At 47.8% G+C, this 22,746-nt stretch overlaps 1 protein-coding gene across 13 annotated transcripts in view; it reads left to right on the plus strand.

Annotated features, from left to right (window-relative positions):
- Positions 1-22,746, plus strand: part of CDK11B (cyclin dependent kinase 11B) — a 40,650-nt gene that overhangs the window by 11,743 nt on the left and 6,161 nt on the right. For 3 of the 13 annotated variants that reach the window (XM_027975767.2, XM_060396534.1, XM_042257405.1), the window contains exons 7-14: positions 245-298; positions 649-721; positions 2,887-3,081; positions 3,350-3,495; positions 12,143-12,266; positions 13,060-13,175; positions 14,335-14,462; positions 15,449-15,587. In XM_027975767.2, the coding sequence (XP_027831568.1) occupies positions 245-298; positions 649-721; positions 2,887-3,081; positions 3,350-3,495; positions 12,143-12,266; positions 13,060-13,175; positions 14,335-14,462; positions 15,449-15,587 (975 nt within the window). Of the gene's footprint in view, positions 1-244; positions 299-648; positions 722-2,886; positions 3,082-3,277; positions 3,496-4,819; positions 8,665-9,615; positions 9,892-12,141; positions 12,267-12,340; positions 12,388-13,059; positions 13,176-14,334; positions 14,463-15,447; positions 15,588-22,746 lie in introns of those variants that run through there. The other 10 variants (XM_027975775.2, XM_060396537.1, XM_027975771.2 and 7 more) reach the window with 9 other exon arrangements.

Genomic DNA, 22,746 nt, shown 5'->3' on the forward strand with positions numbered 1-22,746 from the left:
TGCTCATACTGTCTGTCCTGTGGCTGCAGCTGATTTGTGGGAGCTCTGGGTGCCAAGAGGGGTTCTGTGCAGAGCTGGGTAACCCCAGGTATGCCCTCCACCTCTGAGACCTCAGCTTACCCCACCTGTGAAAGGGGCAGCTCAGCCTGGCTCATGGATGCCCCACGTGTACCTGTTTCCAGAGGACAAGGCACTTCGAATGAGGTGGCCTCTGAGCTCACATAATCTCTTTTCTTTCTTCTAGTTTGCAGAACGTTTTCTCCAAAAAACTCCTGAGTGGGGACAAATACAGATTCTCGTAAGTGTCACTGCCCCACAGAGACCAGAGCGCCCTGGACCCCAGCCCCAACCCTCCCAGAGAGCCCTGGACCCCAGCCCCAACACTCCCAGAGCACCCTGGACCCCAGCCCCAACCCTCCCAGACCTCCCTGTGCCCCAGCCCTGACCCTTCCATTTCCCTGGTGCCTTTAAAAGAACCTTGTTGAAACTGGGGAGAAAAACCTACCTGTTTCCAGTTGCTCTCAGCCAGGGATGCTGTCACTGTCCTGTAGCAGGGGAGAAGTGGGTAGCGAGGCTGGGGGCAGGGTAGGGGAGGCCAGGGTGAGGCTGGAGGGGTTGGGAGGCTCAGACGCCTGCCCTGTCCTGCAGGGCTGCGGAGCTGCAGTTCTACACTAGCACAGCAGCTGTGGCTATGCTCATCCCAGCCTGGATCTTCTTCATGGTGAGTCCCACCATCACAGTCACCTTCAAGGGGGTGAGCCTGGCACTGTGTGGCTGCCATGTGCTTGAGGAGGCCTGACTGATGCAAACCCAAGCAGGTCCGGTGCCTGCGAGGGCCGGGCTGCAGCCCCAGTTCTGGAAACTTTGGCAGAAGGGTGTTAGGCACACTCTTGTGTTGCTTTTTGGCCACACCTCATGGCTTGCAGGATCTTCGTTCCCCAACCCTGGGCACAGCAGTGGAAGAGCTGAGTCCCGACCACAAGGCCAACAGGGAACTCGTGCCGTGTTCCTTATTTCTTCTCTTACTTAAAAACATTGTGACGACCGTAGAGTAAGTCACAGGACAGAAATATGTCAAACAGAGTGGCCTCTCCCCAGCCCCTCGCACGCCCCCTCCTAGTGCAACTGCTCCCTCGGTGTGTCTGTGAGGCCACAGACCTGCTGACGTGTGTCGTGAGTCCCGTAGGAGCACAGGTGTGCGTCTGTGTGGACCTGTCTCAACGCAGTGGCGCTGGGCTGTCCAGTCCAAGCTCTGCCCTGACCCACCAGACGTGCTGATCTGGCCCTGCCACTGCTGTGTACATGCAGCACATAACAGGGAATTCCGTGTGTCATGTCTTAAGTGGGTGAGGATTTTCCTCTGGGTTCTGTTCTTGGATTGGAATGGTTGAGTGAAAGAACAATCACATCTAAACTTATTTTATTATTATAAAATACTATCAAATTTACCATTCTAGCCATTTCCCAGTGTACATCAGGTACGTTATTCACATCGTTGTGTGACCATCACCCCAATTTCTTCATCGTCTCAAACTGAAGCTCTGACCCATTAAATGCTAACTCCTCACACCACACCACCCCACTGGGTGGAGGGGGCAAGACTTACTCCACCCCCAGGAGTTCCAGCTGGGCCTGAGAATTAAACTGACTTAGATCAACAGGAGACAAGGACATAAGTTCATATAATACGAGCTTCATGTGATGCCAAAGCAAATGAAGCCCCCAAACATGTGGCAGAACCTCAGTGCTTCCACGTCAGGGTGAATGAGGAGGTGATTGTGGGCAAGTGACTGAGACACTGGGGCGGCTGAAGGGGGACGAAGGGGATGATGACAAGGCCCCTGAATCCCCTCTCCTCCTGGTTGGGGGGAAGAGGCAGCTCCCATGTGGGGTTTGTCTCCTGCTTCTGGGAAGGAAAAGAGAGGTCAGAGCACCCTTCTGGCACCTGCTGTTTTCTCAGTGCTTTCAGTTCAAAAATAATCCTTACGCCAAAGAGACATACGTTGGGGGAGGGGTTCTGAATTTTGTTACCCTCTCCCCCCACCCCTGGTTCCCACCCTCCTACCTTGTGTCTCTGTGACTCTGACTCCTCCAGGGACCTCATAGAAGTGGAATCACATAAGATTTGTCCTCTTGCACGTAGTTCATTTCACTCAGCTTCATGTCATAAGGTCCATCCACGATGGAGCAGGTGTCAGGACCTCTTCCCTGTTAAAGGCTGAATAGATGTATGGCGGAGAAGGCAATGGCAACCCACTCCAGTACTCTTGCCTGGAAAATCCGATGGACGGAGGAGCCTGGTAGGCTTCAGTCCATGGGGTCTCGAAGAGTCGGACACGACTGAGCGACTTCATTTTCACTTTTCACTTTCATGCATTGGAGAAGGAAATGGCAACCCACTCCAGTGTTCTTGCCTGGAGAATCCCAGGGACGGGGGAGCCTGGTGGGCTGCCATCTCTGGGGTCGCACAAATTCGGACACCACTGAAGCGACTTAGCAGCAGCAGCAGCAGCAGCAGATATATGGCTGGACCACATTTTGTTTACCAATCTTCCAATGATGGACATTTGGGTTGCTTTTAGGCTGTTGTGAGTAATGTCCTGAATGTGAGTGTGTAAGTACTTTTCAAGACCCTGCTGTCAGTTCTTCAGGGTACAGACCACAAGTGGAGTCCTGGATCACATGGCAGTTCTGTGTGTAATTTTTTGAGGGTTGACTAGTCTGTTTTCCCATGGCAGTCGCACCATTTTGCATTCCTACCTACAGTGCTCAGGGTCCAACTGCCCCTATCCTCACCAGTGCTTGTTATTTTCTGGTTTTTGTTTTTTAATGGTAGCCATCCCGATGAGTGGGAGCTGGTACCTCATTGTAGTTTTTTCCCCCGAGGCATTCTTTGTATCTGTTTGTTTTGGCTGCACTGGGTCTTCACTACTATGCTTGGGCATCTCACTGTGGTGGCTTCTCTGGTTGCGGAGCACGGCCCTGGAGTGCGGGCTCAGCTGTGGCACACGGGCATGGTCGCGACGTGGCATGTGGGATCTTCGTTCCCTGGCTGGGACGGATCCCGCGTCCCATGCATTGGTAGGTAAATTCTAAACCACTAGACCACCAGGGAAGCCCCCTTGGTGTAGTTTTGATTTGTTCTTCCCTGATGGTCAGTGATGTTGGGCTTCTTGTCACGTACTTAGAGGCTGTGTGTGTTTTGTGTGTAAAGTTTTGATCATTGCCGTCCACGTGCCGCCCCAGAGTCCTCTGCAGTGTCATGCCCTTTACCCAGACCCCGGGGCACAGGTGCCACCAGAGTTTCCCCAGGGTCCATGCAGCAGGCGTCCCTCTGGCTCTGGTGCAGGACCTGCCGGTGATCGGGAGGAGCGGGAGGAGCTTCCGCTACAGCCAGGACGTGGTGCTGCTGCTGCTGGCCGACGGCGTGCTGTTCCACCTGCAGAGCGTCACGGCCTACGCCCTCATGGGAAGGATCTCCCCTGTGACCTTCAGGTAAGGACAGGAGATTAGGTGCATTCGGGTCACATGCAGAGGGGAATGCTTGCCATCTGACGTTTTTATCAGAGGGCTGTGTGATTGTGGGTCATAAGTGTAGTGATTGCTGCGCCCAGGGGTCGTAATTACTTGGCCATTCTGTATTGGTGCCATTTGAAACATGAATAGGAAAGTCTGTGAAATGGATTTTTAGGGGGATCCCCACTGGGAATCTGTGCACAGAAGAGAGTTCCTTTCAGTGTTGTGAGGTACTTCTCCCCAGAACAGCACTGTCCAGGGAATCTCCTGGGATGATGGAGGGTGGGAGCCCCTGGCCGTGTATGGATTTTGAGTATATGGAACTGGCAGAGTGCTGAGGAGTTGAAGTCTGTTTTTCTGACTTTTATCAGTTCACACTCAGCAGCCCCACGTGGCCACTGAGTCCCTGCTGGGAACTCAGCACCAAGCTTGGGTCTAATGAGCTTCTTCCCTAACTAGACAGCCTTAGTGCTGATTTGACACCAGACGGATTTTGGTAACAGAAAGGAAGGAGCCCAGGTCGCCAGCAAGCCTGAAAACCCACCCAGTGATTGTCCTTGAATTTGGCTGTCATGTTGTTGTGGAAACTTTTTAGATGCCCTTTGTCCTTTAACTTCAGAACAGTCACGGGAGAGCAGGACTGTCCGCATTACTGAGGGCCTCAGGGGCCTTGTGCTGCTCTCAGACCTGGCAGCCTCTTCCCACATCCTGGGGGAGGGGCCTACAGGGCTCTCAGGGCTGTCTGAGTGCCACGTACCCTGACGCTCACATTGTCAGTATGTTTTATGAGTCTGTTTCCTGTACGACAACAGTAATTATTTCTAAATATCTCTGAAACTTTGCTTTTCAGGGGTTGTTAGTGACGGTCCATATAAAGACAGGAAACTGGTTCTTTTTAAGGGAAATCGCTTATGGCAGAAAAATACAAAAGTTAACTTTAAATCATCCATAATGGCAGCCCAGGAAACAAACCCTTGTGGTCGTTGCATCCTCACGAGGTCCCAGCAGTGAGCAAGCAGCATGCTGTCACTCCCAGACAGCTTTCCTAAGGGAACACTTCCCACTCTGTGGCGAGTAGGCTGCAGCGTTGGGGGTGAAAGGTCATAATGCCTACAGTTGACTTAGAAATATTTCCATCAAAGAAAGGACAAAGTAAGGCACAAGGCTGAGCCTGAAGATGCTACCCAGCTCTGTTGTCCCTCTTCTCTGTGATCTCTGTTCTAGTAGGTAGGACCCCAACACAAAGGGGGGTAGTGGAGTCACCACACCTATGGCCCCTGCTCACCTTCCTGCTCTCCTGCAGCGTTGCCAGCACTGTAAAGCATGCCCTGTCCATCTGGCTCAGCGTCATCGTTTTCGGTAACAAAGTCACCAGCCTGTCAGCTGTGGGCACCGTGCTGGTCACAGCTGGCGTCCTACTCTACAATAAGGCCAAGCAACAGCAGCGCGAGGCCATGCAGAGCCTGGCCTCGGCCACCACCCAGCCCCCGGATGGCAGCTCTGAGCTGCTGCTCCCCCAGGACCCCCGGCCACACCACTGAGTCCCAAAGCCATGGGGGCACCACACCACACCCTCTTCGCTGACGGGGGAACCCCTTTGCCTCTCCCTCCCCGTGGACAGCGGGTGTGGGACCACCTGGCTCTACGGGTCACAGTCATTGTGGGAAGCAAGGTGGGCAGCCTTTCCAGCTTTTTTCTGGGGCTGTCAGAACTGGCAGGAACTTGAATTTGGTTGGAGAACACAGCTGCCACTGAGCCATGGCTGAGCCCCCTGACAACCTCCTCCTGGCAGCCTCTGCGCACCCCAGCAGCCGGGCCAGGCCCCAACTCCTCTGTGAATGATGACCACTTGGGACAGCTGTGAAGCTGGAGCTGTGTCCAGGTGCCAGTGGGCACCCCCTCACTTGGAGCCAGTGTGGGGAACTGGCTCCAGCATGTCAGCCATCAGCAGCTGCTGGAGTCCACCCTGCTCCTTGGCCACTGGGGGCTCTGCTGGGCTTGGCCAGGCTGAGGCCCCCAGGGCCAGGGCACGGAGGCCACTGCAGTGGGCAGAGTGGCACGGGACAGATGGGGTGAGAACCTGGGGTTCCCTGCTCCTGAGGACAGGGCGTCTATCTCCTCTACCCAAGGCGGAGCTGTTGCATCACTACTACTTAGGGAAGGTGGGCTGCCCCTCCCTGCATCTGCTATGCTGAGCCTCCCACCTCCAGAGTGTCCTGTCCCTTGTGGGCAGCCAGGTTGCCCCCGCCTGACACACCGAGACCCAGATGTGGTTTCTGGCCTGAAAGCTGCAGGTAGATGACCACAAGGCAGGGAGGGCCTGTGTCCCTTCTGTTCCCGTACTCGTAGGTTAGAGGCAGGCTCTTCTAAAGGGGCTCTGGGAGCCCTGTTTCCGCCCAGCCAGTCTGGAGCCTCCTGGTCTCATTGACAAGGGTGTTAGGATTTCCGCCTCGCGAATGATGAGCAGGACAAATGTGGAGTGTTTACACTTTTGTTAAGCTGCATTTTAAATGACAGTGTAAGTTTTAAAAGGAAACACAGGTACAGATGGCTTCTGAAATGCATGGAGTGTGCTGGGTAAACCAGTCAGACCCATGGCCCAGCCCGGCCCTCCTCCCCCAGGGCAGACAGACAGCCAGCCAGGTGTTTGAGGCTCCACCTCTCTCTTTACTCCTCGCCCCACATCCTGTTGGAACTTCTGCTCAGGGTGGAGCCCCTCTCCCACATACCAGACCTGAGCTCTGGGACTTGTCAGGCACAGCCCAACTCAGGGGCCATGGGCTGGCCACCTGCCTGTCTCTAGCTGGCCTGTGGGATGGAGCGACCCGAGGGCACAAGTAGCCCACGAGTCTTGGGAACAATCCCTGCTGTCCAGGCCCTGGCGCCTTAATTGCTTCTCTGGTTTTCTGGTTGGCTTCTCAACTGGAAAATATAAACCAGCCCTTCCTGGAGAGCAAGTCTCTTGGAAACAAAGAGCAATAAGTGCGTCTCATTAAGTTCTGCCAACTTTGAAAGTCTGTCCTGATGAGGGGTTAAAAGTGGGGCCTTTTAACTACAAACAACCTTTTATGAAGCTGACCTTGTTGCTCAGAGATCGGCAGGTCATGCGCAGCTTCCCCCACAGGGTAGCAGGCGTCTTTCCCAGGTTTCCCCTCTTTCCTCTTTTTCTGCTTACCCCTAAACAAAGCTAAAGAGGATGCCAGGGCAGTGGTTGGGGCAGCACATTGCTCTGTGAGGACCAGAGGGAAAGCACCACTTCTGGGGGGCTCTTGCCTCTGCCTTCAGACTGGGGCCACAACACCTGCAGCTGCTCTCGAGACATTGAAGAAGGGGAGCATGTGTGTCACCAGCTGGAGACTGTCATCTGAGAGTGATCAGGTGCCAGCTGCTTGTGTCTGAGTGTTGTTAGGGGGCTCTTGATTTTCCAGATTTGGGGACCAGAAAGATTTTCCTAAATTATTAGTAAATGAGGCAGTTTCTAGCAAAGCTGCTTTAGGGGCATCCCCTCATCCCCAGCAGGGAGTCCGGGGCCTGGCACCCACAGGACACATGCTGTGGCTGCATTCCGTCCATTGACTCTGCCCCAAGTCGTCCACATGGTGGGCGTTTCTGGGAGGAGACTCAAACCCCACAGCCTGCTTGGGCGTTTGCTTAATAACTGTACAGACGTGTTTTTAAATTAACTTTGTCTAGTAGTTTTCTAATATGTTCCTTTCACTGAACCGTCACAGGCCAGCTTGCACCAATGCCAACACTAGGTCCATTTCCTCTGGGTCCGAGGTCGTTGTCCATGTCTTTGTAAACAAACTCGTGAACCAGGCTTCCAACTCTGGTCATCTGCTTGCTTATGTCAATACTTAAAGATCTCTGGCTTTCAAGGAAATTTCCACTGTTGAGTGGCATGAAAGGCTTTAAAAAAAAAAAATCTGATAGTCATAACTTCCTGCATATTAGCATTAAAATCATCTGCCTTGGAAAGCTGAGAGTACTCTTGCATAATCCAAAATGTGTCTTTAATTTGTAAATCACACAATAAAAAAGTGCCGCACGAAGAGTAAGCCACGTGGAACCTCACTACCCACAGGCCCTTGAAATACTTGCCCCAAACCGAGGGACTTTGCCTCCCGTGTGGCACTGACTGTCCTGTGGATGGTCATTTATAGACAGATCAGCAGAGACCACAAAAACGCAACATGACTTTTTACATCTGTCCAGGGGATGTGCTTCCTGAGGCCTGGAAGTATTTTCACTATTTACCTAGGTTGGAAAAATTAAACAAGGATGCTATTACAGGTAGAAACCCTCTTCTGTTTGCCTGTGACCAATGTTGTAGTAAGGGCTCTGTCCTTTTCCAGAATACGTTCATGCCCTGGTTGGGACCTTTTCATTTTCCTAGCTTATAATAAGAACGCTCCTGCTTCCCTGATGAGTTGGCCTGTTTCTCCTGAAGAGCAAAGAGCAGCCAGGTGGTTGTGCCGACCATCACTTGGCTTGCTCACCCTGATGCTCTGGATATAAAACCTTCCAGTTTTCTCTCTCGGTAGTATTTCCTCCTCTTCTCCGGAGAGCTTGGATGCTGCCATTGCATCCTTGTCTAGATGTCCAGACTGACTTGGGAATTGTTCTAATTGGCATAGTCTTTTTTTTCTCGCTTTTAACTTGAGGGAAACTGGCATTCAGTTGATGTGCTATTTCTAGACTGTAGATGTGTGAGTTGAGTCTGAACCCACCCAGGGGGTATTGTGGACCCACCATTGCAGAGGGTCACAGTGAGGGTGACTGTCCCATACTGAAAAACTTGAAAATTATATGAATAAACTGTCTATATCAGAACCAAATTATACTTGCTTTACACCTCCCCCCCCCCCAAAAAAAAAAAACCTGTGGAGAACTAAAAGTACATTACTCAAAATTTTAATGTTTTTTATTTCACCTATTCCAGTATTTATGCAATTAGATAAATTTTTCCTAGAAAAATGGTGGTTACATAATTTAGTGAGTCACTGTGTATTCTGCTATGGTAATACATCAATGCTGTATAATTAATCCTGTGGATGCCTACTGGTTGCTTTGTCCAAATTGAGCTACCATGGTAGCAACTATCTAGGACTCTTGTTCTGGAAAAGTAAAATAAATGTTCAGTGTGTACTTTGTTTTCTCCTTTGTGTAAGACTCAAGTGAATGAACATGGGTGGGTTCTTACTGCCTTCATCTGTTTTTTTGAAGGTTTTTCCTGTCACCAAAAACTCAGGAAGCAAAATAAAAGCTTGGGCACAGAAAAAATATTTCTTTCCAGGAAGAGAAAGAATTTCATTTCCATAACCCTCTTTGGGCCCTAATTTCTTGTCACATTTTTCTACATTTTCCATTTCTGGCCAGGTAGTAAACTGGAGGTGGCGTTAAGTGGTAAAGAATTCGCTTCCCAAAGCAGGAAATGCGAGAGAGGAAGGTTCAGTCACTGGGTTGGGAAGATCCCCAGAAGGAAGAAATTGCAACTCACTCCAGTATTCTTGCCTGGAAAATTCCATGAACAGAGGAACCCGGTGAGCTGCAGTCCATGGGGTCGCACAGAGTCGGACACGACTGAGTGCACACACTGCAAGTGAATGATACTTGTTTACCGTTCTCTTCCTGATAGTCACGATGTCGCATTACCATTTTTCTGGGACCACAAAGGTTCTAAGAATAATCTGCTTGAACTTCAGCAGGTTTAAGGCCGAACCTCAGGATTCAACGTCTTTAAAAACCTTCGCAGGCGCGCCTGAGTAAGCACTAAGTTTGTCATCCCTGGCCTTCGCACAGCTTAAAATCCTGCGGTAACCGCTCTCCACGCCCCGCTCCGTAAGCAAGATTCGTCTCCTTTTAGGAAGATTCAGGATCTTACCCCGGGGTCACGGGAGCGGGGAGAGGGGACACAGTCACGACCACCCAACCAGGCTGGTCCAGACACCTGCCGGCTCCGAGCCTCTGCCCCTAGAGTTGTCACCAGCCTGCGCCAAGGCCGGAAGTGACGCACAGCGCCACTCTGTTCAGGGCGGGAGTCGCCGGCGGGGACGCGTCTTAGCTAGTCATCAGCCCGGCGCCGACGCAGGAAGTGACGACATTCCTGTCGCGCGCCGGGCGCTGTTTCTTCTCAGGCTCCGGGACCGGCGGCGGCGCAGGGGTAAGTGGAGCCGGGCCGGGCCGGGCCGGGCAGGGGCCACAGCGCGACCAGCTCACTCGATCTCTCCGGTCCCGGCGGGCCTCGGGAGCGTGGACCGCGCTGGGCTACACTCCTCGCCTCCCCGGCCCATCTCGCCCTGCGCGGAACTCCGAGTCGTGGAGGCGGCGGGCCCAGGCGTTCCCCGAGCTAACTCCAGCCCGGCCGAACCCCGGGTTAGCACAACTGAAACTCCAAAACCGGGACCCGCTGCCTGGTTTGCGAGCGCGCCTTTCGAGTCCTTCACTCCAGACTTCCCTTAATCTTGTGATGGGGCTGTCGCCTTCAAATGGGCCAGTGGCCCAAGCGGCCCAGGTGGTCTTTCAAATAAATCCTCCTGACGGCGAGAACAGTTCTTGGTGAATGCCTGGTGCCTAACTACGAGCATTACCTGGGAGATCTCACTTAATCCTCTGTAATACCGTCACACAGGTGGTTTTCTTACCGTTTACAGAATGGTAAACTGAGGTGAAGTAACTTGCTCTAGACCGTACAGGAATGACAGAAAAGAGGTTGGAATGCAAACAGTCGCTTTCCGCGAGCCATCACCCTTTTTTGAAACCTTACCCCTCCCCCCCGTATTTTCAATTGTTAAAAATCAGAGTGTAGTTGATTTACAATGTTGTAAATGTTCCTGCTGTACAGCAAAGTGATTCAGTTATATATATATATAATATATATATACATATACGCACACGCATGTTTTTAATATTCTTTTCCATTATGACTTATCACAAGAAATTGAAATTAGTTCCCTGTGCTGTACAGTTGGATTTGGCCGTTTATCCATCGTATTTATACTAGTTTGCATCTGCTAATCCCAAAGTCCCACTCCATCTCATTTCCATCCCTTCCCCCTTGGTAGTCCCCAGTCTGTTGTATATGTCTGTGAATCTATTTCTGTTTCATAGATAAATTCACTTGTGTCGTATGTTTGAGTCCACATATAAATGATATCATAAAGTATTTGTCTTTCTGACTGCATTTAGTATGATAATCTCTAGGTCCATCTACGTTGCTGCAAATGGCATTTCATTTTTTTTTTTTGGTATGGCTAAGTGGTATTCCTGTGTGTGTGTGTCTGTGTGGCATATATAGGTATATATAGCACATCTTTTTTATCCAGTTATCTGTCAGTACACATTTAGATTGTTTCCATGTCTTGGCAATTGCGAATAGTGCTGCTGTGAACATAGAAGGCATGTGTATAACTTTCTTAATTATAGTTTTGTCTGGATATATGCTCAGGAGTGGGATTACTGGGTCATAGGGTAGCTCTGTTTTTAGTTTTCTGAGGAGCTTCCATGCTGTTCTCCATAGTGGCTGCAGAAATTTACATTCCCACCAACAGTGTAGGAGGGTTCCCTTTTCTCCACACCCTCTCCAGCATTTGTTATTTGTTGTTGTTCCGTCACTCAGTCATGTCTGACTCTTTGTGACCCTGTGGACAGACATGCCAGACTTCCCTGTCCTTCACGATCTCCCAGAGCTTACTCAAACTCATGTCCATTGAGTTGGTGATGCCATCCAACCATCTCATCCCCTGTCATCCCCTTCTCCTCCTGCCTTCAATCTTGCCCAGCATTAGTCTTTTCCAATGAGTCGACTCTTTGCCACTGACAGTTTTCAAAATAAATGAACCAATAATGATGGCCATCCTGACCAGTGTGAGGTGATACCTCATTATGTTTTTGATTTACATTTCTGTGATAATTAGTGGTGTTGAGCATCTCTGCGTGTGCGTATTGGTCATTTGTATTTCTTCTTTGGAGAAATGTCTATTCAGGTCTTCACTCCATTTTTTGATGGAGTTTTTTGGTTTTTGTTATTGAGTTGTGTGAGCTGTGTGTACGTTTTGGAAATTAAACCCTTGTCAGTCACATTGTTTGCAGATATTTTCTCCCAGCCCATAGGTTGTCTTTTCGTTTTGTTCATCACTTTCTCTCTGTGTAAAAGCTTGTAAGTTTGATTAGGTCCCATTTGTTTAGTTTGCTTTTATTTCTGTTGCCTTGGAGACTTACTAAGGAAACATTGGTACGATTTGTGTCAGATATTGTTTTGCCTATGACATCTTCCAGGAGTTTTAGAATGTCATGTCTTATGTTTAAGTCTTTAAGCCATTTTGAGTTTATTTTGTGTATGGTATAAGAATGTGTTTGAATTTCATTGATTTATATTCAGCTGTCTAACTTTCCCAGCACCACTTGCTGAAGAGATTGTCTTTTCTCCATGGTATATTCTTGCCTCCTTTGTTGAAGATTAATTGACCAGAGGTGTGTGGGTTTATTTCTGGCATAGCTCATCCCTCTTAACAAAGATTTCTACTGAAGCGCTCAAAAGTGGTGAGGCAGAAGTGTTCAGGAACAGCATAGCATCAAAGCATAGCTTGCTGTGTCCTGACGCAGTTGAATTCTTGTCTTTTTGCAGTGTTTTAACTCAAATGGGTGATGAAAAGGACTCTTGGAAAGTGAAAACTTTAGATGAAATTCTCCAGGAAAAGAAACGACGGAAGGAACAAGAGGAGAAAGCAGAGATAAAACGCTTAAAAAATGTAAGCTATGTTTTTTAAGTAAGTGTTTTTATTTTAAAGGAGATTTAATTTCTCTGCCCTCATTTTTCCATTAGAACAACGCTTCTTCGGTGAAGTTCTTTTGTACTTCCAAATGTCTCAGGTGAGCCCAAAATCTTCTAAAAATTAACAAAAACATTCAGATGCTCAGTTTACTTTGGAGACAGATTGATAACTTACTAAAAATCTACATATAGATGACCACAGCTACATGGAAAACAAAGTATTTTGAGCCTAAAATCATTAGTGCAGTTGAACTAATTTTCCTCATTTCATCATTATATTCATGATACCATTTCCGAGTATTTTTTACTATAGTAGAAAATTGCCTTGAAATTAATGTTTTACACCTTTTGTGGTTTGCCTAATAACATAGGAAAAGTTTAGTAATTTAATGAGGAGCATTGAAAGAAGTACCTCTTCTTTAAAATTAGCAACAGACTTTTCTTAAATATTTATGAGATATTGCAAATTATTTAGTGTATGAAGTATGCTTTAAGGCTCAGTTTTGGCTCATATAAACAACTAACATACTTGGCATAGAGTCTAATGTCCCTTTACATATATGCTGGTTTTTTAATTTCTCAGGTTCTGGTTTACAGAGTTATTTGTAATTCTGATGTCATGGGATTTGAGTGAAAGTTTTTTTAGATTTTATCACATTGGTCATATGAAAAAGTGTGTATGAAAATTGGTTTCGGGTTGTTGGCAAGGTTTTCGTCTTATTAAAAATAGGCTTATCTGTAAGGAAAAGTACTCTCTCCTTGCTTCTTAGTCTGATGACCGGGATTCCAAGCGGGATTCCCTTGAGGAGGGGGAGCTGAGGGACCACCGCATGGAGATAACAATAAGAAACTCGCCATACAGAAGAGAGGACTCCATGGAAGACAGGTGAGCAGGGTGTGGCCCCGAGGAGCTCGAAGGCTGCCGGTGCACTCACATCTGGCTGTGTGTGACCCTGGCTGGCCCTTCTCAGTGTGATTTTGTAAGTTGGAGGTCACGACCTCCATGGAAATGAGTCTTGTGTGGTGTCAGGTACCAACTGCCCGCTCTGCTTAGGAGAAGTGTGAGTGTGTATTCCTTTCTTTGTGATTGCTCTTCAGCGAAGTCAGCACAACTCACATAGTACATTTAAGGAATTGGATGTTTGTGATGATTTCTATAAGTACTGTCTAAAATTATCTACAAATAAACCAGAGTTGCTGCTGAAAGATACTTGAGCGAGGCCTAGGAGAAACAGAAGCAGTCCTGCCAAAGCTGTACCTCTGACATTTCTTCCTATGCTGTGGCTTCTCCTCACTTTTTTTTCCCTTCATGTCCATCATCAAACAGTCAAAAACACTATAACCAGAAATTAAGGCAAAAAGGCATAGACTGTGCATTCTCCCAAGGTTTTGGTTTTATACTCAGTTGGGAATATGAAATGACCTTTTGAGGTCATTAAGTTTGACTAAAATTATGGGACCTTCTTTTTTAACAGCTTTTTAAAGTAAGAGACTGCACAGATTTAATGTATGCAGTTTGATAAGTTGTTATACACGATCAAGATAATTAACACTGCATGTCTGTCACACCCTAGAGTTTCCTCAGAGAGCATTTTTGATCCGTATAGCACACTGATTTCCACTGTACTTTCCATCTGAATCTGTGTTTAATACACAGTTTGCGCTTAAGTTTCATAATCGTTGTTGTTAAAGTCAATAAGTCATGTCTGGGTCTTTTGCGACCCCAACGGACTGTAACCCACCTGGCTCCTCTGTCCTTGAGATTTCTCAGGCAAGAATACTGGAGTGGGTTGTCATTTCCTTCTCCAGGGGATCTTCCCTACCCAAGGATAGAACACATGTCTCCTACATTGACAGGTGCATTCTTTACGGCTGAGCCACCCCAGAAGCCTAAGTGTCATAATGAGCACAGTCTTTGAGCTGATGGTTGAGGCTCTCCTTTATGTTCTGAATCCTTCCTTTCCCTGGGTTGGGGAGACTCCCTGATGCCCTGGTGCTCCCTACTTCCCTCTCAGGTGACATAATGCCATGGTGTCTCATTGCAGAGGAGAGGAAGATGATTCTTTGGCTATCAAACCACCCCAGCAGATGTCTCGGAAGGAAAAGGCACATCACAGGAAAGACGAAAAGAGAAAAGAGAAACGTAGGCATCGCAGTCACTCAGCAGAAGGGGGTACAGAGCATTTGTTTCATTTTGTGTTGTGTTCAGATACGATCTCCTTCCTATTTCATGATCTGCTACGTTCTTCAGAGCACAGCTAAGATAGAAGAGAATAAAATTTTAGCTAAAAGTATAAACTTATTATAGATCATTCTGAATAGATACTTCATTTTCCTTCTGGTGTGTTTCCCCTCACTGCTTTGTTCTGGGGAAGCTGGTCTGTCTATAAAATTATTGTCTTAATTCAGCGTGGGAAGGCCACTCTACAGTGCTCAATTGCTTTTAAGAAACATGCTTGATAAAGTCCAAGTAGTGGGTTTGCTGTCACACCAGTATCGAGAACTTCTTAGGGGTGTTGGGAAACTGAACCTGGGCCTGATGTAAATCTTGTTAAACGCAGTTGGCTAATGTGGTTTATAATGTGATGCAGAAACTAAAAGGAGTTAAGCTTTGTCCTGTGTTCTTTACAAAGGATGACTTTTTTAAAATCATGAGACTAATGTAGCCTAATCACAGTTTATTTAATACAGAAAATTGAGAAGATAGAGATCACAGTTCTGTTCAGTGATAATCACATTATTTTTGTTTTTTTCTTAACTTCAGGCTTACTGCGTAGAGTTTATGTCTTCATCTTTTTTTAAAAAAAAAACAAAAGTCATGGTTGTTTCTCCAAGTCTTTTTTCTTTTGGCTGCACTGGGTCTTCATTGCTACTCAGGCTTTCTCTAGTCGCAGCAAGCAGGGGCTTCTCTTGTTGCAGAGCATAGGCTCTAGGACACACAGGCTTCAGTCGTTGAGGCACATGGGCTTGATTGCTCCGCAGCATGTGGGATCTTCCTGGACTGGGGATTGAACCCTTGTCCCCTGCATTGGTAGGCAGATCTTTAACCACTGCTCCACCAGGGAAGTCACTGATGAGATATTTTTTCTTTTTTTCACTGGGTATTGTTGAGTTTTGGAGGTTAAGTCTCCTCTCACAACACATGCTGTTTGCCCATAGGGAAGCACGCCAGAGTGAAAGAGAAGGAGCGGGAGCACGAGCGCCGGAAGCGGCACCGGGAGGAGCAGGACAAGGCTCGGAGGGAGTGGGAGCGGCAGAAGCGGAGGGAGCTGGCCCGGGAGCACTCGCGCAGGGAGAGGTAGGTGCCCTGATGGCAGCAGAGAGGGCACGCAGGTCACACAGACGGGGACCGGGCAGGGAGCGGCCCAGAGGCTTGTCCTGAAGGAAGTGAGGGCTCCCTGCACGTGGGGCTGCCCGTGTGAGGTGATGGAACTTGACGGGGAACAAAAACCTGGGCACCGAGGCTGCTCAGGTGCCCAGGAGCCCGGCTGAGCGGGTGAGAGAATGTGGTCCTGACTCAAGGCAGAGTCCCCGACTCAGCTTCTGAGGTGGTCCTTCAGGGAGGGATGCTGCTGGAGGGAGCTGGGGGTCTAGGAGGAGCTGAGAGGTGAAGAGTGAAGGTTTGCAACAGCGGGGGAAGGAGACTAGGGAGGGGTGGCGGCCATTAGGAGGTGGGGGCCTGTCTACACCCTGAGGCGACGTCCGTGTGGGGGTGGTGAGGGACGAGCCTGGGGCGAGGCGGGCTAGGCCGCTGTCCCGTCCCAGTGGAGCGTCCTGGAGGCAGCCCGTCCCTGCATGTACACCTGTGTGTGCACCTGCGGCACAGCGAGGAGGGGCTTCACTGCGAGTGACTTGCCGCCTCCTTGGTCGGTGGGCATGTGCCAGGCGCCTGCTCTGTTCTAGGGACCTTGTCCAGGAAGACTGACCGACAAGGCATATTGCTTAGAGTTCTCAGGGGTTACAACAGAAATAGACTCAGGTTCTTCCAAACAAACAAACAAACAAAGACAAAGAACCCCCAAAGGCCCTGAAATGGCCAGGAGCTAGGACACCAGCCTCTGGTGCTTTTGTCTCCAGGGGCCTCTCTGTGGGCTCAGAGTCCCAGAGGAGTGTCTGTTAACCCAGGTCTGCCCTCCATGGCCTAGGCGTGACCCCTAGGCTACTTCTGTGTCTTGTGGTCATTTCCAGGGAGAGCTTGGGAGCTGGGCTGCTGTACAGGAGGGGAGTAGTAGGGTGGAAGGGGTGGACATTCCCAGCAGCTGGGGCCCCACAAAGGGCAGGGAAGGCAGGTGTGAGAAGGGTCTGTGTTTGCAGGCCCTGTGCTCCGTCCAATGTGGTGTGGGCACACAGCTATGCAGACACAGTAGTGACCCCAAGGAATCCATGCTTGAAAATAAAGAGAAGCACATGGAACAGTGCAGCAGTGGCCACACTGTACAAGGCGACACGAGCTCACGGGGTTAGCCTCACAGTCACTGAATGGCAGCAACTGGGAGGAAAGGTTGGAAGGCATGGTTGCTGCAGGACATTGTCTAGAATGTCCAGTGGTCAACAGCACGCTCTAAGACAAATAAGGTTTAACCCTTTCTAAGGAAGAAAAACATAGAAACAGTGTGTTGCAGACTTGGCAAAGACCTAGAAGCATGGAGCTTGAAGATGGACATCGTGCCTCTAATGACAGCGAGGAAAAGGTTGAAGAAAAGCTGAAGGAGCCTCCAGAACCGAGGGACAGCGTCTACCGAACCAGCATTGCACAGCGGTAGTCCTGGAAGGAAGGGGGAACAGCTGAAAATGTCCTAAATCTGATGAAAAATATTTATCTACATATCAGAGAAGCTCAGTGAACCCTGAATAGGATAAGTACAAAGTAACAGTTGCACCAGGAAAACCAATGAGAAATTGGGGAAGGGCAGGAATGCTGGTAGCCCAGAATTCTGTGTCCATCACAGCCCGCCTCACAAGTGCGGGGCAAATGAGCAGAGGCTCTCTGCCAGCAACGTGGGCCTTCTGGAAAATGCTTAAGAACAACCTTCAAGCTGAGCAGAAATGACACGAAGAAAAGGCCAGCCCTGGGTGTGGCTGAATTGCAGGTTGGGACAAAAGCTCCTGTAAACATGCTTCTTCTCCTATCTTGTCTGAATTACTACAAGAGACATAGGATTGCATAAAACAATGATTAAAACACTGTGTGGTCAAGTAGCCATAATGTGTGTAAACTGCAGGAGGAAACAGGAGTAGGGTCTGTATGTGAACAAGATCTGCATTTCGTGGAGCCTAATCTCATAAGATGCACACTGCGATCTCTAGAGCAACTTCTAAAAAATAGTAAATAGAGGAATTAAAATGGTTTGCTAAAAATCCTCATTTAAACCCCAAACGGGGAACTGCCTGGTAGTCCAGTGATTAGGACTCCCTCTTCTGCCACAGGGGGCCTGGTTTTGATCCCCAGTTGGGAAATTAAGATCGCATGCCTCATGGTGCAGCCAAAAAATAACCCATCCCAACTGGGAGAAACAGAGAAACCAAAAAACAAGACAAAAGAAAGTAGGGGTACGGGGGGCAGCACCAGCTGTATCCATAGTTCCATTCAGTGTGAGATGGTCTCTGCACCAAACATGGGAGAGCCTGTCAGACAGAAAAGCAAGATCCAGCTGTGTGCCATGTCAGAGGGACATCTTAGAGTTGGAGACAAAAGTAGGTTGAAAGTAAAGGAGGAGGACTTTGTTGGAGGTCCAGTGGGTAGGATTCCATGCTTCCAATGCAAGGGGCACAGGTTCGATCCCTGGTCGTGGAACTAGGATCCCACACCCCATGTGGCAGCCAGAAAATGAAATGATGGGAAAGGATGGCCCATGCACACACCAACGGGAAAAGGGCCTGAGCGGCTACACTGACGTCAGACAAAATGGATGTTACCAGAGACACTGAAGGTAGAGACCCTCACGACGGCATAAATGCAGAGCAGGAAGATGCGACCAGGATAAATGTTTTGGCACCTGGCGTTGGATCTCCACCTGACACAACTGAAGGGAGTACTAGTCCACTGACTCGGGGTGGAAGCACTGGGGTCCCACACCAGTCATCAGTAGTAAAGCTGGAGGAAATCAGCAAGGATGTAGACAATTTGGAAGATGCTACCAGCCAAACATCATGACAGGTGGGCACAGCAATGCAGCGGCAGGACACACGTCTGAAAGCGTCTAGGATGTGTTTCCACAAAACTCCAAGCTGTGTAAGGAGTCTAAAAAGAAATGAGGCTGAACAAAGTATGCCCTCTTATCACAGAAGAGTTCAATTAAAGTTAGCAACAGAAAGAAACTGGACCAGGTGGGGTATCCTCAGATGTTTGAAATCCAACAACCCATTTCTGAAAAACCGATGGCCGTCACAAAAAATGATGAGGAGAAATATAAAATTTTGACTTTTTATTTTGGGGGGCCGAAAAATACATACAACTTGTGGGATCTTAGTTCTCTGATCAGGGATCGAACCCAGCCCCCACCAGTGAAAGTGCCCAGTCCTAATCACTGGACCGCCAGGGAGCTCCCTGGAAATGTTTTGAACTAAATGAGAATAGAAGCAATATATCAGAACCTAGGGCTGCGGCTGCCGTTTTGCTTAGAGTGAAGTGTTTTGGCTGTAAACACCTAAACCAGATCCCTGCGTGGGGCTGTGGCTCTTCTCCTTTCCTTAGACAGAAGGCCCAGGAAGACTTGCCTTCTAGTAGAAATGGATTAAAATTATGCACACCTGGGGAAAGCTTTGGTGTGTCTCAGAGCATCAGCTGAGCAGAATGTTCTGGACCAAGTGGGGTTTCAGCCCCAGGCAGTTACCTCCTTGGACCAGAACTTTTCTCTCTGCTGGTCGTTAGGGATGGGGTTAACAGGACTCGAGTTCTGGTTTTTAAAAGCCCTTGTGGGCTGAAAAACCCAGTTCAGTTCCGTCGCTCAGTCATGTTGGACTCTGCACCCCATGGATTGCAAAACGCCAGCCTTTCCTGTCCATCACCAACTCCCAGAGCTTGCTCAAACTCATGTGTGCCGAGTCAGTGATGCCATCCAACCATCTCATCCTCTGTTGTCCCCTTCTCCTGCTGCCTTCAATCTTTCCCAGCATCCAGGTCTTTTCCAACCTGTCGGGTCCTCCCATCAGGTGGCCAAAGGATTGGAACTTCAGCTTCAGCATCAGTCCTTCCAATGAATATTCAGGACTGATTTCCTTTAGGATTGATTGGTTTGATCTCCTTGCAGTCTAAGGGATTCTCAAGAGTCTTTTCCAATACCACAGTTCAAATGCATCAGTTCTTCAGTGCTCAGCTTTCTTTATGGTCCAACTCTCACATCCATACATGACTACTGGAAAACCATAGTTTGACTAGACGAACCTTTGTTGGCAAAGTAATGTCTCTGCTTTTTAATATGCTGTTTAGGTTGGTCATAGCTTTTCTTCCAAGGAGCAAGCATCTTTTAATTTCATGGCTGCAGTCACCATCTGCAGTGATTTTGGAGCCCCCCAAAGTAAAGTCTCACTGTTTCCACATTTTCCCCATCTATTTGTCATGAAGTGATGGGACTGGATGCCATGATCTTAGTTCTTTGACTGTTGAGTTTTAAGCCAACTTTTTCACTCTCCTCTTTCACTTTTATCAAGAGGCTCTTTAATTCTTCTTTGCTTTCTGCCATAAGGGTGTTCTCATCTGCATATCTGAGGTTATTGATATTTCTCCTGGCAGTCTTGATTCCGGCTTGTGCGTCATCCAGCCCAGCATTTCACATGATGTACTCTGCATATAAATTAAATAAGTACGGTGACGGTATACAGCCTTGGCATACTCCTTTCCCAATCTGGAACCAATCCGTTGTTCCATGTCTGGTTCTCACTGTTGCTTCTTCACTTGCATACAGATTTCTCAGGAGGCAGGTAAGGTGGTCTGGTATTCTCCTCTCTTGAAGAATTTTCCAGTTTGTTGTGATCCACATAGTCAAAGGCTTTGATCACTCAATAAAGCAGTAGTAGATGTTTTTCTGGAACTCTCTTGCTTTTTCGATAATCCAGCGGATATTGGCAATTTGATCTCTGCTTCCTCTGCCTTTTCTAAATCCAGCTTGAACATCTGGAAGTTCTTGGTTTATGTACTGTTGAAGCCTAGATTGGAGCATTTTGAGGATTACTTCCCTAGCATGTGAGATGAGTGCAATTGTATGGTAGTTTGAACATTCTTTGGCATTGCCTTTCTTTGAGATTGGAATGAAAACTGACCTTTTCCAGTCCTGTAGCCACTGCTGAGTTTTCCAAATTTGTTGGCATATTGAGTGCAGCACTTTGACAGCATCATCTTTTAGGACTTGAAATAGCTCCACTGGAATTCCATCACTTCCGCCAGCTTTGTGTGTAGTGATGCTTCCTAAGGCCCACTTGACTATGGACTCCAGGATGTCTGTCTTTCATGAGTCATCACACCATCATCGTTATCTAGGTTATTAAGATCTTTTTTGTATAGTTCTGTGTATTATTGCCACTTCTTTTTAATATCTTCTTCTTCTGTTAGGTCCATGCCATTTCTGTCTTTTATTGTGCCCATCTTTGCATGAAATTTTCCCTTGGTATCTCTAATTTTCTTGAAGAGATCTCTAGTCTTTCCCATTCTGTTGTTTTCGTCTATTTCTTTGCATTGATCACTGAGGAAGGCTTTCTTATCTGTCTGTGCTATTCTTTGGAACTCTGCATTTAGATGGGAATATCTTCCCTTTTCTCCTTTGCCTTTCTTCCTATTTGCAAGGCCTCCTAAGATAACCATTTTGCTTTTCTGCATTTCTTTTTCTTGGGGATAGTCTTGATCCCTGCCTCCTGAGGGATGTCACAAACCTCCATCCATAGTTCTTCAGGCACTCTATCTATCAGATCTAGTCCCTTAAATCTATTTCTCACTTCCACTGTATAATCATAAGGGATTTGATTTAGGTCATACCTGAATGATCTAGTGGTTTTCCCTACATTCTTCAATTTAAGTCTGAATTTAGCAATAAGGAGTTCATGATCTGAGCCACAGTCAGCTCCTGGTCTTGTTTTTGCCGACTGTATAGAGCTTCTTCATCTCGGGTTGCAAAGAATATAATCAATCTGATTTCGGTATTGATCATCTGGTGATGTCCATGTGTAGAGTAGTCTCTTGTGTTGGAAGAGGGTGTTTGCTATAATCAGTGCATTCTCTTGGCAAAACTCTGTTAGCCTTTGCCCTGCTTCATTTTGTACTCTTAAGGCCAAACTTGCCTCTTACTCCAGGTATCTCTTGACTTCCTACTTTTGTATTCCAGTCCCCTGTGATGAAAAGGACATCTTTTTACGGTGTTAGTTCTAGAAGGTCTTGTAGGTCATCATAAAACCGTTGAACTTCAGCTTCTTCAGCATTAGTGGTTGGGGCATAGACTTGGATTACTGTGTTATTGAACGGTTTGCCTTGGGAACGAACAGAGATCATTCTGTCATTTTTGAGACTGCACCCAAGTACTGCATTTAACTTATATGGAGAGTACATCATGCGAAACACCGGGCTTTATGAAACACAAGCTGGCATCAAGATTGCTGGGAGAAATATCAATAACCTCAGATACAGATGACACCACCCTTATGGCAGAAAATGAAAAGGAGCTAAAAAGCCTCTTGCTGAAAATGAAAGAGGAGATTGAAAAAGCTGGCTTAAAACTCAACATTCAAAAAACAAAGGCCATGGCATCCGGTCCCATCACTTCATGGCAAATGGATGGGGAGACAATAGAAACAGTGACAGACTTTATTTTCTTAGGCTCCAAAATCACTGCAGATGGTGACTGCAGCCATGAAATTAAAAAACACTTGCTTCTTGGAAGAAAAGCTATTACCAATCTAGACAGCATATTGAAAAGCAGAGACATTACTTTGCCAACAAAGGTTCGTCTAGTCAAACTATGGTTTTTCCAGTAGTCATGTATGGATGTGAGAGTTGGACCATAAAGAAAGCTGAGCACTGAAAAATTGATGCATTTGAACTGTGGTGTTGGAGAAGACTCTTTAGAGTCCCTTAGACTGCAAGGAGAACAAATCAGTCAATCCTAATGGAAATCAGTCCTGAATATTCATCGGAAGGACTGATGCTGAAGCTGAAGTTCCAATCCTTTGGCCACCTGATGGGAGGACCCGACAGGTTGGAAAAGACCTGGATGCTGGGAAAGATTGAAGGCAGCAGGAGAAGGGGACAACAGAGGATGAGATGGTTGGATGGCATCACTGACTCGGCGGACGTGAGTTTGAGCAAGCTACGGGATTGGTGATGGACATCCATTTCTTCTAAGGGATTCTTGCCCACAGTAGTAGTTACAGTGGTCATCTGAATTAAATTCTCCCATTCTTGTCCATTTTAGCTCACTGATACCTAAAATGTTGATGTCACTCTTGCCATCTCCTGTTTGACCACTTCTAAT

This window comes from Ovis aries, chromosome 12 (assembly GCF_016772045.2).
Source record: "Ovis aries strain OAR_USU_Benz2616 breed Rambouillet chromosome 12, ARS-UI_Ramb_v3.0, whole genome shotgun sequence".
NCBI lineage: Eukaryota > Metazoa > Chordata > Mammalia > Artiodactyla > Bovidae > Ovis > Ovis aries.